We start from the raw sequence: 18829 nt of genomic DNA, 5'->3' as shown, positions 1-18829 counted from the left end.
CAGCATGGGCTGGAAAAATGAGGAGGGGTTGATGATAGGCCGAGGACTCGCCGCCATCGGCATTTAATCATTGCTTCTTCTGTCTGTTCTTCTTCTCTGTGTGTGTGTGCAGCTTGGATGCAGAGTGGTGAGCCCCCTGGTGGTCCTGTACTGCCTCCAGCTGCAGCGCTGCGTTCCCAAGGCAGAGATGCCCGTCTATAACATGGCCATGGCCGACATCACTATATCCTGCACCAGCCTGGACAAGACGGCACGGGTCAGTCTGCCGCAGTTCTACCAGCTCTGGCTCTGGCAGGAAACTTACAGTATTTTTTTTTAATCCACTGGCCAAAATGAGTGGTGGATCACAGAATTCATTAAGATTGTATCATTGGTCTAATTCATTAAGATTGTAAGACATTTATATTCAGGACCGTATTTTATTCTCAGGCTTATTTCTATTCTTATTCAAGACTTTTGTTTTTGTCTACCTAAATGTTTACTGTGAGCGATTTTTGTAGTGCCAAATTTCCCTTGGGATGAATAAATAATTTCTATTCTATTCTATTAGCCACTAGACAATAGCCATTTCTCATAATGATCATAAAAATGATCTTTGCTGCCAAGTGACTGGTAGAATACTCAAACATAGATACCAGACACATTCTAAATGTAACCTCATTTTTCTGGTGGATGATGTTAATAATTTCCCATCCTGGGTGTGTTATAACTGTGCGCAGGTGTGTGTATTATTATACTGGTGCGCTTGTTATAAGACGCTTGGTATAAGAGTGCCTGCTGAAAGCCTACATTCTGGTGTGTGTGTGGTTGTGTGTGTATCTACAGACGGAGGTGATGGACCTGGTTCGGCTGATGGGCGGACGGGTATATCTGGACCTTAATGTGTCCGTCACTCACCTGATAGCAGGGGAGGTGGGCAGTAAGAAGTACCTGGTAGCTGCCAGTCTGGGTAAACCCATACTGCTGCCTACATGGGTCAAAATCTGCTGGGAGAAATCACAGGACCGGTAAATTCACACTCTTGACATATCTCTGTTCTCTGATAATATGCGTGGATGGTTTGAGGACTTGACTTGGTCTTCTTTAGACCAGTGTGGCTTGTGTACCTCTATACCCCTATTAGTATCTCTTCTGCCACGTTTCCTTATTGACAGTTTCTCCACCTCTCCTTTCATTACAGCTGTATTTCTACCTCGTTTCACCCACCCAGTCCTTTTCTTTCTCTCCCTTGCCCAAGCTACATTGCTCATTACCAAAATATACTCACTGTATATATCTTATATGGCGGCCAATAGCATCATATTCTTTTGTTGTATAGAAAAAGTGATGTTGTTCATTTAGCCTAATCAGTGTATGGAGTTTTATTACAGGATCATTGTATCGGTTGTGATTCTGTGATCAAATGTAGTTTATTTATTTATGAAATTGTCTTGCGTACCTCTTTTAGAGCTCCCATTTTAGAACCACTGTTCTACAGCCTGTTCAACTTAGAACCACTGTTCTACAGCCTGCTCCACTTAGAACCACTGTTCTACAGCCTGTTCCACTTAGAACCACTGTTCTACAGCCTGCTCCACTTAGAACCACTGTTCTACAGCCTGCTCCACTTAGAACCACCACTTAGAACCACCGTTCTACAGCCTGCTCCGCTTAGAACCACTGTTCTACAGCCTGCTCCACTTAGAACCACTGTTCTACAGCCTGCTCCACTTAGAACCACTGTTCTACAGCCTGCTCCACTTAGAACCACTGTTCTACAGCCTGTTCCACTTAGAACCACTGTTCTCCAGCCTGCTCCACTTAGAACCACTGTTCTACAGCCTGCTCCACTTAGAACCACTGTTCTACAGCCTGCTCCACTCAGAACCACTGTTCTACAGCCTGCTCCACTTAGAACCACTGTTCTACAGCCTGCTCCACTCAGAACCACTGTTCTCCAGCCTGCTCCACTCAGAACCACTGTTCTCCAGCCTGCTCCACTTAGAACCACTGTTCTACAGCCTGCTCCACTTAGAACCACTGTTCTACAGCCTGCTCCACTCAGAACCACTGTTCTCCAGCCTGCTCCACTTAGAACCACCACTTAGAACCACTGTTCTACAGCCTGCTCCACTCAGAACCACTGTTCTACAGCCTGCTCCACTTAGAACCACTGTTCTACAGCCTGCTCCACTTAGAACCACTGTTCTACAGCCTGATCCACTTAGAACCACTGTTCTACAGCCTGATCCACTTAGAACCACCACTTAGAACCACCGTTCTACAGCCTGCTCCACTTAGAACCACTGTTCTCCAGCCTGCTCCACTCAGAACCACTGTTCTCCAGCCTGCTCCACTCAGAACCACCACTTAGAACCACCGTTCTGCAGCCTGCTCCACTTAGAACCACCACTTAGAACCACCGTTCTACAGCCTGCTCCACTCAGTCCAATTACTCTGATAATCAAACGTAGTCCTGTCTTTCAAAGTCAGTCTCCCGTCTCTCTCTGTCTCCCCCTCCTCAGTCTCTTCAGGTACACCGAGCTGCCCATGGAGGAGTACGTGTGCCCCGTGCTGCGCGGCTGCACGGTGTGTGTGACGGGCCTCTCCAGCGTGGAGCGTAAGGAGGTGCAGCGGCTCTGTGAGCAGCACGGGGCACACTACACCGGGCAGCTCAAGATGAACGAGTGCACCCACCTCATCGTCAGCGAACCAACGGGTGAGTCCAACTCACAGGACCAGGTCGGTCTCATTTTTAGACTTCTCCATGTTACCGGAGATTGTTCCCCTCCTTTATAAAGGGGCATTTCGCCTAGCTACAGCATACACTTTAAGTTGTCATTTTTACGCATTACTGAAATAAAAGCGGTTGCACCACGGAGATAAGTTACAACTTAACTCTATGTAACAATTAAGTAGTTACACATGCCCTGGGGTAGGTGTAAATCATATAATGTTACAGATTTATACTTGGTAAAGTAAAAAAAAAATGTTCCATTCATTAATTGATTAATTTCCATAAATCTTTACATGCCATTTTGCAACACAGTAATCCAGTAGAGACCTACTTTATTGATATGATATTTCAATATCGATCTGACTTACTACGATGTGCCAAGTGGCTCATGCCAGCCAGAAAACTGATGCGCACGGTAACCATGACTATGGAACTCTCTTATCTTTGATCGTTGATAAGCCACTTGCCTCAGTTATGGCATTTTGTCATAGTTAGGTTATGCCCCAAGTAATCGTTGTGCAACCAATTTTAGTAGCTGATTTAGTTACAAATTACCTAGTAGTTTCTAAGCCCCTAGTTTTAACTAGGGATGCACCGATCCGATATTGGTATCGGTATCGGCCGCCGATATCAGTAAAATAGCTGGATCGGGTATCGGTAAAAAAAAAAAACCATTCAGTACATTTATATCTATGTGTTAATTTGTTACATTTAGTTTCACTAAGTTAGGAAAGTAATGTTTTAAGTCAAGCCTGATGTTGCCTTGCACAAAAGAATGATCCCAGTCTCTTCCACACAGTGACAGTGAGGCATACAGTTTATTAATTGAATGAATGAAGTTTATTTTCTGTCTTTGTTTACAACAAATCAAAAACACACTTGTGATCCTTTACAATTCTTAAAAACAAAATATATTTGAATAAAAAAAAACGCGGATAAAAAAAAAAATTCTTACTTTTTCGTAAAAAATATTTGGACAATGGGTATCGGATCGGTATCGGTATTGGCCGATACCCAAACCCAGGTATCGGTATCGGGACTGAAAAAGTTGGATCGGTGCATCCCTAGTTTTAACTTTACACCCTAAGGAGAGAACTAAATTAGACTGATATGGTCCTTTTCTAAAGGAGACATTCCGTGTAGTGAATGTAGTCATAATCAGTTAAATAAGTCTTGGTCAGTGTCTGTATCAGAGGTCCTGAACTTCAGTGTCTTGTCTGCAGGTCAGAAGTACGAATGCGCGCGGAAGTGGAATGTGTTCTGCGTGTCTCTACACTGGCTGTTTGACAGTATAGAGAAGGGCTTCTGTCAGGACGAGAGCCGGTACACCATGGAGCGCACCGCGCCGAAGGCCAGCCGTCCAAACACGTCCACCCCTACTGGCACCAGCACGAAGGAGGGTGAGTCACGCATCCATGGTCCAGTTTTTACTCATCAGTGACTTCCCTACTTTGACAAGGCTTGGAGGTAAAATATCAGAGTCATATTCCGTTTGCACATGAGTATATGTTCACATCCCTACTTACGATGCCAATTTTAAGGTCATGGTGATCAACAAAATAGTCATCAAACAACTGTTGAGCAGCCAGGAAATATGATGTTACAGAGTGTAACGTTAGAAGATTGCGAGCCCAGAACGACTGCCTTAGAAATGCAAACAGTCAGAGGAAAGATGTTAAAAACAACACCCTATTGTTTTATTCAATGTGTTTTTTTTATAAAAGATTTGACCAAATATTATAAGAATAACAGCTTACATTTAATAAAATGTGTTTTATCATCATTAATGTCTTTGTAAAAACAAGATTTGGTCTTCAATTTTCTTTATTTTTCATAGTTTTTATAGCGAGTTTCACATTTCAAGTATAGCCCCGGACAGCAGTTCCTGTACGCTATGGGGAAAAACAAGATTTGTCGATGAATTATTATGATTGAATTGTTACTCAACTATTAGGCTCTCATTGCCTATCTATCTACACGGTGGGCTGTGGTGGCCATTAGGGGCCATGTAGGATATGCAGCAGCATCAGCATAGTTAATACCTGGAGCTCACATAAGAGAGACAGGGCTCTGTTGAAGTTGGCAATGATGTTTGGGGGCTGTTACGGGCCATGTAATGCATCCATAGCATGTAGTTCCATAGTATAATTATTTATAGGCATGTTAGGCTTTCTCTTTGCTATGCGAATGGGTTTCTTCATTGACTGCTTTATTTGATAGGACAGTTAGTGACAGGAAATCAGGGTTAAGAGAAGAGGGATGAGGGATTGAAACCCAGGATGTTGCGATTACACTGTATGTGTCCTATCATGGTGAGCCACCAGGACGCCCTGAGTATCTTGCGTTTTAGTATGAATAAATTCTGTGTTTTGTTTGGGAGGTGGAGGTTTAGACGTGTTGTTTGTTTTGTGTTCTAACTCCAGATGGTCCATCTTTGCTGGGCGTGAGCAGCATCTCTGTCAACACCAGCATCACGGTGAGCGACACGGTGCTCACCAACGCCACCTTCAGCCGCCTGGAAGCTCCGGACCCAATAGACAATCTGGACCTCACCGTCTGCCCTGCCGACGACGTGCTGGACGGCTGCAAGGTACGGAGGAGACCGCCTCTGTTCAACAAACATTTGACTATATGAACAGATATGGGGGGGGGGGGGGGGGGGGCGGGGCTCCCATTTAGTTTTAATGAAGATAATTCAGATTTCCTTTTTTCCTCTTATCGAAAGATTTTTCTATTTTATTTGTGTTATCCTGATCACATCCACATTTGAAGATGTTGAACAAATACAAATTCAGGTCCCCATGATCAGAATCATGTATTTATTATCAGTCTGTGTGTTCTCTGCAGCTGTATCTGTGTGTATTTACCAGTCTGTGTGTTCTCTGCAGCTGTATCTGTGTGTATTTACCAGTCTGTGTGTTCTCTGCAGCTGTATCTGTGTGTATTTACCAGTCTGTGTTCTCTGCAGCTGTATCTTGTGTGTATTTACCCGTCTGCTGTGTTCTCTGCAGCTGTATCTGTGTGTATTTACCAGTCTGTGTTCTCTGCAGCTGTATCTTGTGTGTATTTACCCGTCTGCTGTGTTCTCTGCAGCTGTATCTGTGTGTATTTACCAGTCTGTTGTGTTCTCTGCAGCTGTATCTGTGTGGCCTACCAGGGAAGAAGGTGGAGAAGCTGCGTCGCCTGGTGAGCACGGTGGGAGGCCTGCGCTTCAACCAGCCTAGTGAGGACCTCACGCACGTCGTCATGGGAGACCCTGACCAGGAACTCAAGAACTTCCTCTCCAAGGCAACTCATAGGTCTGATTTACTAACATGTTGGAATCAGTGCATGTGAGCGGATCGGAGCGTGAGCGGCGCGGGGCGCGGAGCGGCCGGTTTTGACGTGAGCGAGGAGTGGGTTTTAAAATGAGTCGGCGCGACGTCCGGAGCGAGAGTTCTCCTCCGCTCCAATCCACTCCAGGCCGCTCACAGTGGTTTAACACTGATGTAATATATACATGCAGTACAATGCCAAAGCAACAGATGGCGATGTACAAACATGAAGGCCATTTTCAACCAATGAGAAGGGTGAACCTGTGATAGGCTAGCCTGTTCAGGCTTTGTCACTGTAGAGACGCCCACACTCACTCCAGTTAGAAAAAGTATATCGACGCCATTGTTGTTGACGTTAGCTTACATGCTAACGTTAATGGCAGCGACCATAGCATTGTGGCTCGGCTAGCCTATCATCGCTTAATAGAACTAGTGAATGGATAAACAACGTTATTTAACATTGCAGAATGGCTACAATTACAATGCGGCTCAATACAAACAATTGTTAAGGGGCCCAGGGGGTGTAGACTGTTGTAGTTTGAGCTAATTTACACCATGCTCAAAAAAAAAAAAAAAAAACTGCTGAGCGATCTGGCGCGGGGAGTGGGGAGCGCTCGATTCAAGGTGAGCGGGGAGCGAGCGGAGAGCGACTTGGGGGCGGGGTCAACATGAGCGATTAGCGGAGCGGACCAAGCTTTAAAGAGCGAAGAGCGGATTTCTCGGCCGCGCCGATCCGCTCACGTGGCCTGGTTGGAATAGACCCTTTTTCCACAGCGGTCATTTTTTCGACGTGTCATAGCGGCGTAAACACGGGTGTAACTAATGACGTTAATTATGGTTCCGTTCTATTTAGGCGTGCCAGGGCCCTGGTATTGTTCATGCTGGCTCACTAGAATGGGTCTGGTGATCCTAAATGGAACCTAAATGGAACGGAAGGAACATGTCAACATTGTGGCCAATGCGCTTCTCCAGACTCAGACCAATTTCCAAAGCAAATATGGACCAGCTAGCCTAGCTGTGTTTAAGCTAGGCTAGTGATCCATATCAGCTTCCATTAATTTGTACTAGGCTAGCTTGCAGCCGGATAGCTTTCTTCTGAATGCCCCGAGAGAGGAAATTGGTATCTATCTTCTTGTCTGAGAAGACTGTAAGCGCATTTCCAAAAACCTTTGACATTTGGACATTTCTGTAAGAATTATATTCATCAGCGATTAGTTGGTGAGCACTCCTGTTCTTGAAATTGCTCAGAAACCCCCCCCTTGTTGTCAATATCTGGTTGCCGTAACGATAGGTCTCTAGTTTGTGGTTGTAAAGTCTCATCAGGCTGTGATTATCCTAGAGGTCACAATAGGTAATATCATACAGTGAGGTCAAGTTTATAAAATAATAAATAAATAATTATGAAAAAGGTCTACTATGGGGACTAACATCATCACATATGAAAATATGTGAGGAGGGTGGAGGGGGTGTGAGGGGTGTGAGGAGGGAGGAGGGGGTGTGAGGAGGGTGAGGAGGTTGAATACGCTATTTTGGAAAACAGTCAAGTTCTTAGAACTTTTTAAATAGGCCATTACAAACGGAGGGGGGGGGGGGACAACGACAACGACATATTTCCGATTACTACTACTTAATGTCGACACAGAGAACATGTTGAAAGTCGGTCGGTTAGTCGACACATTATCACATCCCCTATTAATTAACAAATAGGTTTCATCATTTCAGTATCATCTGATTACTTGGTATTATGATAGTATTTGGTGACGGCCCTGCTAGATACTGAAAGTCCTTTGTCCATCTGTGTCTGTGCCTTAGGCCCCATGTGGTGACCGTGCAGTGGCTGCTAGACTGTTTCTCTGGGGGCGTCCTGCTGGCAGAGGAGGGCTACCTCCACCCGTACTGTCTGCCCCCGGCCCCTGCTGCTGTCACCAGGCCAGCCCCTCGCATGCCCACCTCCCCGCCCCGGGGGGCCAGCCCCAACACTCCAAGACACAAGAGAGCAGAGGAGGACCTTCTGTCTCAGTACATGGATGACGACCGTACAATTGGTAAGGGTCCTGTAGGAAGCCGTTACCATCATCTGAATACTGCTAAGCATAGGTATGGCATCCAGTGGGTAAGGGTCCTGTAGGAAGCCGTTACCATCATCTGGACCGTTCAGTAGGTAAGGGTCCTGTAGGAAGCCCTTATTACCATCATCTGGATAGTGCTAAGCAGGAAACTAACCGTTTTCATTCACAGTGGCAGGTGGATTTATAAATTATTCCACCAGCGCCAAATTTTATTTTCAGATTCAGATTCAGAATTTTTATTTGCCACATGGAAGCAATACAATCATACAGTTTTCATACAAAATCATAAATAGAGTTCTACCATGGGCAAAAGGAGCAGGAAGAAGAATAAATCTTATGGTTACCTGCCCCCTATTCTTAAACTAAACAAGTATCAGTATCAGTTTCATTTTTCATTTCAAACCATACAACCTATACAATACAAGACAACCACAAAACAACACTACAACCACCACAAAACAATAGACAACAGCAACAACAGACACCACCCATGGTCTGAAAAGTGGGATGGAAGAAGCCAATCCTGTGAACTTCCATTCCCTACACCCCGGCCATCACCCTCTCTACATACAACATGTAACACAGCTCCGCTTCCCACATCCCCCGACATCTCAACAAGACACACATGAGTCTGACCAGTCAATACATATTTTATATACATAATCCTTTTAATGCCAAACATCATGTTCACCCTCCTCCTTATACCTTTCCAATATTCCTTTTTTTTAACTTTCTTTTAAACTGGTATATGTTTTTACTCAGTTTAACGTCCTCGTCCAATCCATTCCATAATTTTACTCCACAAACAGATATACACATAGATTTTAGAGTGGTTCTTACACCCGGTTGCTGTAGTTTCTGTTTCCCTCTAAGATTATAATTCCTGGTTCCTACCCTCTCAGTGAACCGATATTGGATGGGGGTTGGAAGAGAGTTATGTGAAGCTTTGAACATGATTTCGGCAGTTTTAATTTTGATCAAGTCCCATAATTTAAAAGCTGATGCTTGTAAAAACAATGGTGTAGAGTGTTGGTTGTACTTAGCACTGTACACAATCCTTATGGCCTTTTTTTGCAGAATATAAAGAGGTGATATATTGGAACGATAAGTATTTCCCCATACTTCCAGACAATAATTTAAATATGGGACTACAAGTGCATGGTAGAGGATGAGAAGTGACCTTTGGTTGACAAAATTCTTGGCTCGATACATAATCCCCACACTTTTGGCCATCTTGGATTTTACATGACTGATGTGAGGTTTCCAGCATATCCTGTCATCTATGATTACACCCAGGAATGTGGTTTGCTTTACTCTTTCAATACATACATTGTCTATCATAACTTTCACTGTTAAATCACTATTTCGCTTTCCAAATAACATTAATTTAGTTTTACTCAAATTCAACGACAATTTATTCTCATCAAACCATTTTTTTAACTTTATCAACTCCTGTGTGATCACCTGTAAAAGATCCTGCAAATTTTGCCCTGAACAAATTATATTAGTGTCATCTGCAAAAAGGATGAATTTCATGATTGATGATACTCTACATATGTCATTAATGTATAATAAAAACAGTATCGGACCCAAAATTGACCCTTGCGGTACTCCGCAGACTATGTTCCTCAATGATGACCTATGTTTGTTAATTTCTACAAATTGTTTCCTGTCTTCCAAATAACTTTCCAACCAATTTATTTTAGAATAGAAAAGTCTGGTTGTGTCTGGTAAAGTAGACGGACCTACCAAAACACAACGTAGCAGCATCTGCCCGGTGTTAATTTCCCACCCTGTTACAAGGTACTTTATGCCCAGTGACTTTAAAAAATAAATTATATATATATATTATCTAGGGCTGACCTTCGTTTTTTTTTTTTGGAATTCGAAGCTTCGGGGCCGAGATTTGATTTTAATTCGAAGCTTCGAGATACTTTTTTTTTTATTAATTAAAAAAGAAAGAAAATATTTAAATTTTTTTGTTTTGTTGTGGGACTTGTACAGCACTTTGTTCAACTTTGTCAGTGCTCTAAAGTTTAAACCTTTTTAAATCTTAGACAAACAAAACACTTTGCTTTCATGAAATATTGTAAGCCATCATTTGAGGCTTTATAAAAGCAGCACAATGAACACAAATCTGTCAGTGCCGAGTCCGACCTCATCTTAAATAACAAACAGCATTGCTTGTTGTAGTTAACAAAGAGAGGCAGAGTTGATTTTGCACCAAAAAAAAAAATTATTATAATAATCTTTTATTTTTATTTTTATTTCTTTTATAATCTAATTTTATTTTCATATTCGAACGAAGCTTCGAAGTATTTAAGACAGCCCTAATATTATCCGTTGTATACAGTATATTACTACAACGCAAGCCCAGATGAAAGTTAAACACTCTGTCTGTCCCCTCCAGTGGAGATGCCTCCTCCAGTGGAGATGCCTCCCCCAGCAGCAGTAAGCAGCAGGCGGTCCAAGATCACAGCCCCAGAGCCCCAGTCCGAGCCCTGGCTCCCAGACCAGAGCACCCGGCTGGGGTGCGGCGACTCCTCCGCCCTGCAGGAGCCCAGCCAGGCGGGCCTGTTCGCCGGGAAACGCTTCCTCCTCTTGGGCTTCAGCGTCGACGCGGAGGCTCAGCTCTCCCTGCTGGTGACGGAGAACGCGGGCAAGGTGCTGGTGGGGCGCACGCGAGCCGTGGCAGACTACGCTGTGGTCCCGGTGCTGGGCTGCGAGGTGGAGGCCACTGTGGACGAGGTGGTTACCGACACCTGGCTGGTAAGAGTCGCACCTTGTCTCCACTGTATTCCAGGCAGAGGAGGACATTGAGGAGAATGCAATCGGAACATATTTTTAACCTCTGGTTAATATAGGGAATATTTTTAAATCCTTTCGCAATTTGCTGATATTTGTAAAAATAATTATTTTCCACACTTCCTGGGGCTGGGTATCGTTTTCGATATTGGCACCAATACCGATACCTGGGATTTGATACCGATACCAAAAAGATTTTCAATACCTGACATTGCTAAGTTATGTGCATCATATGTGTGCTGCATGGGCTAGTCACAGGCTTTGTTATTTTACGATGGACAGACAGAGATTCCTTCCTTTTATAGTTAGATGAACATGTGTTTTCTTTCAGTTGTGTGATGTTTTAAGTTTCACACGGTTGGTGTTGTACTTAAAAACGCCATGTTGTTGTTGTTCAGGCCATGTGTGTAGAACAGGAGGCTCTCCTGGTCCTCTCCTCCCACCCCCTGTTCACCCCGGTGGCTGTGATGGAGGGGCGCTCTGCTCTCAGGGACTGTGTCCTGTCTGTCAGTCAGTTCTCTGGAGCGGAGAGGGAGTCCCTGGTGCAGCTGACCCAGCACCTGGGAGCCAGGTACCCTGCAGGCTCCACACACACACACACACGCACACGCTCACACACACACACACACACACATACATAACACACACAGTGTCACATAAACACACTCACATAAACACACTCACATAAACACACACACACACACACAGTGTCACATAAACACAGTGTCACATAAACACACACACATAACACACACACACAGTGTCACATTAACACACACACATAACACACACACACACACACACAGTCACATAAACACACACATAACACACACACAGTGTCACATAAACACGGTGTCCATAAACACACACACATAACACACACACACACACACACACACACACAGTGTCACATTAACACATTGCCGCCCAGCCACGAGTTTATACAGGTTTCGAATCCATGCGTTGTGGACAGAGGCACGTATATAGCTGTGGCAAGTTGTTATTGCTTTTATGTAAGGGATAATGTACAGCTACGAGGTCATTGTCGCAAAATAATTGACCGACACAGAGTTTAAAATACCGAGGCGCCTCGCCGAGGTGTTTTAAACGTCAGTGAAGGTCAATTATTTTGCGACAATGATCGAGTATAGCTATACATTATCCCGCTTATTACATGGCTAACTTACTAACAATATACCTAATTCATTTTACATCAACTCGCAACACTGGTTCTGGGCTTCTGGCTCCGCTCGTCGCTCCGCCCCCTGTCATCGCCGGCAGCTTCGCCGGCGGCAGCACTGATGTCAGTGGGCTTGATTGCGAACAGCTGCGCACAGCGGTCATTATTGTGGGCTTGATTGCGAACAGCTGCGCACAGCGGTCATTATTGTGTGATAATTGACCGCTGCTAGGGGTAACGGAGCGCTATTGACCAATCACAAGCAAGCATTTCGGCGAATGTGAAAACGCCATGTAATAATCTATTTTAATAACCTGTTCACGGTCACTGACCGGCACTGCAGATCTACCCGATTCTGTGAGTTCGAGAATGTGCAATACCGGCCAGATCCTCTTAGGGGCGCCATCGCTCCACTACAGTATGCCCTGTGGCAGAAGGAAGCAGACTCGTTTTCTTTCCTTCAATGTATATTCCAGTAGCATGATTGTGGATCTACAGCCTGGTATCTTGGATTACGTTTCGGATCGCAGATTTCACCATGTAATAAGGGGATTTATCATCAGCCAATGGACATATCGATCTACCAGATGGCGATCGATAACGGGGAAATGCTCGGGGGGATCAGGCCCGACCACGGTAAGATCCCCTTCACGTAAATTACAGCCCCATCGGACACCGTTCTGATAGCCAACCAGGCGAACGGCCTATGTGGCTAGTTAGACGAACACTGCTATTGGTAATCAATAATAATAAACGACGTCCCCCCCCCCCCCCTTTCATCCATACATGCTTTGGGACAGCCTCGATCATATGCAGTTTCAGTTATTTCTTTAGCATCTGTAAAACGGAAATGCCGTTGGATATAACGTTAGCAGCCATTTATCTAGCCTCCCAGAAAATATATGAGACAAAATCCGCTATAATCCTTATATTCATGGCGCTATTTTTTCTTTAAGCCATTTTGAAGAGACGGTTTATGAACTCAATTGACAATGAGAATGGACAGATAGCAATACTATAAAGTATAGATTTAGCTGTACAAAAAGACACCGGTCTGTTTACAAAAGCTGGTCCTCAACCACTATATTAGACGGGTCCCATCGGTCGCCAATGTGTTAACACACACACATAACACACACACACACACGCACACACACACACAGTCACATAAACACACACACACATACATAACACACACACACACACAACACACACGCATGAGCACGCACAGTCACATAAACACACACACAGACACATGAACACACAGTCATATAACAGTCACATAAACACAGTCACATAAACACACACACACACACAGTCAGTCAGTCACATAAACACACAGACACACAGTCATATAAACACACACACACACACACACACACACACACACACACACACACACACTTGCATTAAACACACAGTGACATAAACACAGTCACATAAACACACACACAGATTAACAAACACACACAGTCACATAAACACACACACAGAACAAACACACACACACACACACACAGTCACATAAACACACACACACATACAGTCATATAAACACACGTGTGTGGTGCTCGGTATTGGAACTGATTACCTGATTTGATTTTGATTAAATTTCACATCAATTCAGTTGTTCTTGCCGGTGCTAGTTTCAGGTGACCAGCAGCTGCCATTGTTGTCAGAAGAGGTCATTTGATGAACTGAGTTTCCATAGTCGTTCACAAACCTGGCTCAAGGTGCACTAGAGACTGCAGGATGGGAGGCACACTAGAAATACATTTGAGCAAAAAAATCCTCACGCATCCATTGACAAAAGCCATAGATTAAAAGATCGATATTGGGATTTTATTAATCTATTTGTTTTAAATGAAACAATTCCATATAGAATTTATTTCATTAATTTGTCTCCCCCTTACACACACACACCATAGGGAGCTGGAGAAGTTATTCTGAAACTCTTAGTTATTGTGTTTGTACAAGGTGGCCTGTTGGGATGTTAGATCCTAATGTAAAAAACTGTGATTTTATATGTCTGCACTTTACTCATTTTATGCCTGTCTTTTTTCTGTTGTGAAGCACTTTGAGCTGCAGTTTCTGTATGAAAGGTGCTATACAAATACAGTTTATTGTTATTGTTATTACTTATTCTGTTGCATACATCTTCCTCCATGTTATACTTACCATTACCATTGAGCCTAACTATGTTCTACTGACCTCCTCCAGAGTCCAGGACTACTTTGTGCGCATGGCCAACCAGAGGAAGAGCATGCTGGCCAGCACACACCTGGTGCTGCAGACCCCGGAGGGAACCAAGTACCAGGCCGCTCAGAAGTGGGGTCTGCCTGCGGTCACCATGCGCTGGGTGCTGGAGTCCGCCAGGACGGGCCAGAGGGCCGACGAAAGCCGCTTCCTAGTCCACCTGCCGCCCTCACCAGGTTGGTCATAGATAATAATAATAATAATAAACTTGAATTGTATAGCACTTTTCATACAGAAATTGCAGTTCAAAGTGCTTCACAGCAGTAAAAAATACAGGCATAAATAAATAAGCGAGCATAAAAAAGATAAAAGAGGTAGCAAGGTAAGGTAAATCAGTTTTTCACATTAGGATCTAACATCCCAATAGGCCTCTCTGTTTACGGTTTCATTCAGTAATAAAATAGAATAGACGAGAGTAAAAAAGTGCAATACTAAAAATAATAAAATAGAATAGATAGAGTAAAAAAGTGCAATACTAAAAATAATAAAATAGAATAGATAGAGTAAAAAAGTGTGATAAAATAATTAAAAGAATATATACAATAACATTTACAACAGAGTAGTGCATCGCTCATAACAACAGAGCAGTGTTAATACTTTGAGTTTCTTTACAAAAAATACTAAAATGTTGTTCTAAAATACAACAGAGGAGTATCTTTCTGTATCTTTACCCAAATGCATTTGATTGGGATGGGTTGGGTGTAGAAGATGAATGTATGAACTCTGCGTGCTAAAATTACATTATTTTGGTTGATACGCCTCCTTCATTGAAGTAATATGGTAATTACTTTAAGTTAGGTCATTCTTGTAAGTCTCTCTGCAATACATTGTTTCCACCTGTAAAACAATTGCAAATTGGTGTTTATGTGTGGTGTTTGTGTGTAATTGTAAGAATTACAATTTTTGACCAGTTTTGAGCTGTGGCTTCCTGCTTCTTACAATTTAGTAATTAGCTGACACTTTTATCCAAAGCGATTTACAGATTGTGAACAACGAGTCACCAGGAGGGGTACATCTCTGGCAGCTACTGTAAGGGTCAGTGGCGTTGTTTGTCAAATACCGTAATTCCTCTAATAGTGACCGGTATTCAATTACAAACCGGGTCTCTATTAATGGCCGGGTGCGCTCTTGAGCTAAGCAATTATAAGCCGACCTCCTAATACAAGCCGGGTTACTAATATACTGAGCTGCATACTGAGCTGCTAAGGTAAAGTTACTTGATTTCACTTTGAAAACGTTGAAATGACCAGTGACCACCTGTAATTGCACTGTTTACTATTTCATACAGTACTTTGTTTCAATAAATGAACCCAGTACATTTTACTGGGTTCAAACTGACACAAAATGTTGATTTATTCATTATGATCTGTTTGAAAATTAGAAATATAGGCCTCTCTCTTATACATGCCTCCTCCTAATAAAAGCCTGGTACCCGCTACAGTTTAAGCAAATACAAGCCCGGGTCACTATTAGAGGAATTACGGTAGTACCGAGCTTGAAGTGTTAACTCTGCATAGTAGTATAGATATATTGCCAAGATAGGTAGTAGTATAAGAATAGTAGTAGTGTAAATAAAAGTCAGTAAGTAAGAGGGTTAGTTTTTATTTTTATTTATTTTATATTTTCAGATATTGTTTGAAGGGGTGTGTTTTTAGTCGAAGGCAGAATACTTGGCTGGGTCTCAGCCGTCCCCCTGTGGCGGGGAGTTCGTTCCACCAGCGTGGAGCGAGGACTGACAATAGCCTGGTTCGTTTTGATGACCCCCCCAGGAACTCTGATAGCAGCGGGTCTGAGGCGGCCAGAAGATGCAGAGTGTAGGGGTCTTGAGGGTGTGTAGTTGGAGACCATTGACCGAGTGACTTTACCCCCCTGCACACAGAGAGAGAAGACGACAGCTTCGTCGGTGGTTCCCAGAAGCCGTCCATGCCCCCTCCAGCAAGTAGTCGTATCTCCCCAGAGATCCCCCTGCTGGGCCGCCAGAGCGGCAAGGTGGTCACCCCTCTGGATGTGGGCCGCTTCCGGAGCAAGGTGTTCCGCTCCGTGGTGGACCAGATGAAGCCCAAGCTGAACCCCAGTACCCCTGGAGGAGGCCAGGAGGGCAGCAGGAAGGAGGCCCAGCTACAGCTGGACACCCCCTCCCGCTTCCTGAGCAGAGACCAGCTGTTCAGACCCTCCTTCAACGTCCAGGTCAGGCTCACTGAGCACTGGAGGGACACTAGAGAGGACAGTGGGGCTGCTAGGCGATATGTCACGGTTAATCCACTCAATAGAATAAATGTAATCGAATATACAAAAGAAATAATTGATTAAATATGACCGCGTCGATGCTTTCGAAACATGTCATTGGTGGCAGTTAAATGTTCCAAAGTGTCTAGACTGATGGAAACGCATTTAAATTAAACGCAAAAGAAGAACAGTTATTTAATTCCGAAGCACTTCTAAGATTGTTCAGAAATGCTTTAAAGCACCCTGTTAAAAGTGTTTCAGCTAGATTTCATTGTGTATTCATGGGAAAAATAAAACACAAGTAAACTTAAATGTAGACTTTCAATTGTCATGTTTTTTTTGGATGAAAATGAATCGTTTAGAAAGCACCGATTAATCGATAAAATAATCTATTTTAAATACTTGTGAGTAGCGGCTCATTCTAAATGAATTATGAATATAATATGTTGGTATGGATATTGTGTTTTAGGATGCGCTGGGAGCCCTGGAGACCCCGGGGGGGAGAAGGGGCACGCCGGGGGGGAAGGCGGAGACCCCGCTGACTGACGTCATCAACAGGAACCTGCAGGTGGCGCTGGCCAACAGCACCCGCAGCCACACCTCAGCCATGCAGGCCCTCTCTGCCAGCCCCCAGCTCAGCAGGAGGAGTGAGGAGGTACACACACACACACACACACACACACACACACACACACACACACACCTACACACACACACACACACACGCACGCACGCACACACACACACACACACACACACACAGCCCTTGTCTAGGAGATGAAGCACTGATTCATTCTTGTACACATACTTTTGTACATTATAACAAGTTGTACACATATTTGTGTACATTACAAGCTGATACCTGTGTACATTATAACGGGTTGTACACATACGTGTGTACAGTTTAAGCCTGCATCCTGTATAGACACCCTTTACAGATATGTCATATGACCTCATACCCTTAACATGACCCCATACATATTAACATGACCCCATACATTAACATGACCTCATACATTAGCTTGACCCCATACATTAACATGACCTCATACATTAACATGACCTCATACATTAACATGACCCCATACATTAACATGACCCCATACATTAACATGCCCCATACATTAGCATGACCCCATACATTAACATGACCTCATACATTACTGGTGTATTTTGTGTGTCCAGGTCGCAGAACAGCCAGCTGGTCCCCTGGCTGGTGTGGTGATCTGTGTGGGGAAGAAACTAGCCAAGATGCAGGGGGAACTAAACGCCGTCGCGGCCTCACTGGGAGCCGAGTTCAGGTATTCACATGCATTGTTGTTGCTGCACTCAACATGACCACAGGGTGGAGCTGGAGAAGTCTGCTCCAGTCACTCCTCAGAAATACTGTCCTTCCAAATCAAGAGTGCATTTGCATCAGTAGTAGCACTGCTGCTGTCAAAGCACAGGGCTGGCGGTTCAAAGCCCGGTACGCGTGAATACTTTCGACAACAAATGTTTGTTTCCGCGTGCGAGTTTTGCGCTCTGATTGGCCAGGTCATGTGACATGTGCGCCAATCGTGGGACAGCAAGTTCTGCGCCTATTTCCGGGTCTAACAGCCTGCAAACTACCTGGTGTTCTATCGCCATATAAGACAAACTCTAACCTTAACCGACTTCGAAAGAGTGCCTAAGCTTAACCGTCGAAAGAAGGGCAGGCGTTCTATCGCCATGCTCTAAGACAAACTCTAACCTTAACTGACTTCGAAAGAGCGCCTAAGCTTAACTAGTGTAGACACTTGCGGTCCCACGATTGGGCGTACATGTCACATGACCAGAAATGACCTGGCCAATCAGAGACGCGGAAACAAACATTTGTTGTCAAAAGCATTCAGGCGCCCGGTACAGGTTTCAGCCTGGAAGAGGAAGCTACAGTCCTTTTTTAAGTTGAGTTGTCATTTGTCTAATAAATATCTCACTATTCAGGTGGTCTTGCTGAGCTGTTAATTATCTAATAAATATCTCTTTGAGCTGTTAATTGTCTAATAAATATCTCTTTGAGCTGTTAATTTATCTAATAAATATCTCTTTGAGCTGTAAATTATCTAATAAATATCTTTACTCACTGTTGTTCAGGTGGTCTTGTGACGACACAGTGACCCACTACGTCTACCAGGGTCGCGTGGGGGACAACACCAGAGAGTACAAGGGCGTGAAGGAGCGGGGCCTGCACGTGGTGTCGCAGCACTGGCTGCAGGCTGTAGGTTTACCTGCCTCATACATA

The 18829-nt window shown here is 43.9% G+C and overlaps 1 protein-coding gene across 1 annotated transcript in view; it reads left to right on the top strand.

Moving 5' to 3' along the window:
* Positions 1-18829, top strand: part of topbp1 (DNA topoisomerase II binding protein 1) — a 36877-nt gene that overhangs the window by 3057 nt on the left and 14991 nt on the right. The window contains exons 4-17 of the mRNA XM_084325674.1: positions 113-256; positions 826-1007; positions 2505-2698; positions 3940-4116; positions 5140-5306; positions 5852-6015; positions 7843-8075; positions 10510-10868; positions 11303-11475; positions 14305-14516; positions 16220-16527; positions 17036-17221; positions 17752-17867; positions 18682-18805. Of these exons, the coding sequence (XP_084181800.1) occupies positions 113-256; positions 826-1007; positions 2505-2698; positions 3940-4116; positions 5140-5306; positions 5852-6015; positions 7843-8075; positions 10510-10868; positions 11303-11475; positions 14305-14516; positions 16220-16527; positions 17036-17221; positions 17752-17867; positions 18682-18805 (2739 nt within the window). The remainder of the gene's footprint in view (positions 1-112; positions 257-825; positions 1008-2504; positions 2699-3939; positions 4117-5139; positions 5307-5851; positions 6016-7842; positions 8076-10509; positions 10869-11302; positions 11476-14304; positions 14517-16219; positions 16528-17035; positions 17222-17751; positions 17868-18681; positions 18806-18829) is intronic.

Source organism: Notolepis coatsorum (assembly GCF_963971535.1).
Source record: "Notolepis coatsorum genome assembly, chromosome: 12".
Classification (NCBI taxonomy): domain Eukaryota; kingdom Metazoa; phylum Chordata; class Actinopteri; order Aulopiformes; family Paralepididae; genus Notolepis; species Notolepis coatsorum.
The sequence above is the reverse complement of the archived record's forward strand: the minus strand, read 5'-3'. Positions and strand labels throughout refer to the sequence as shown.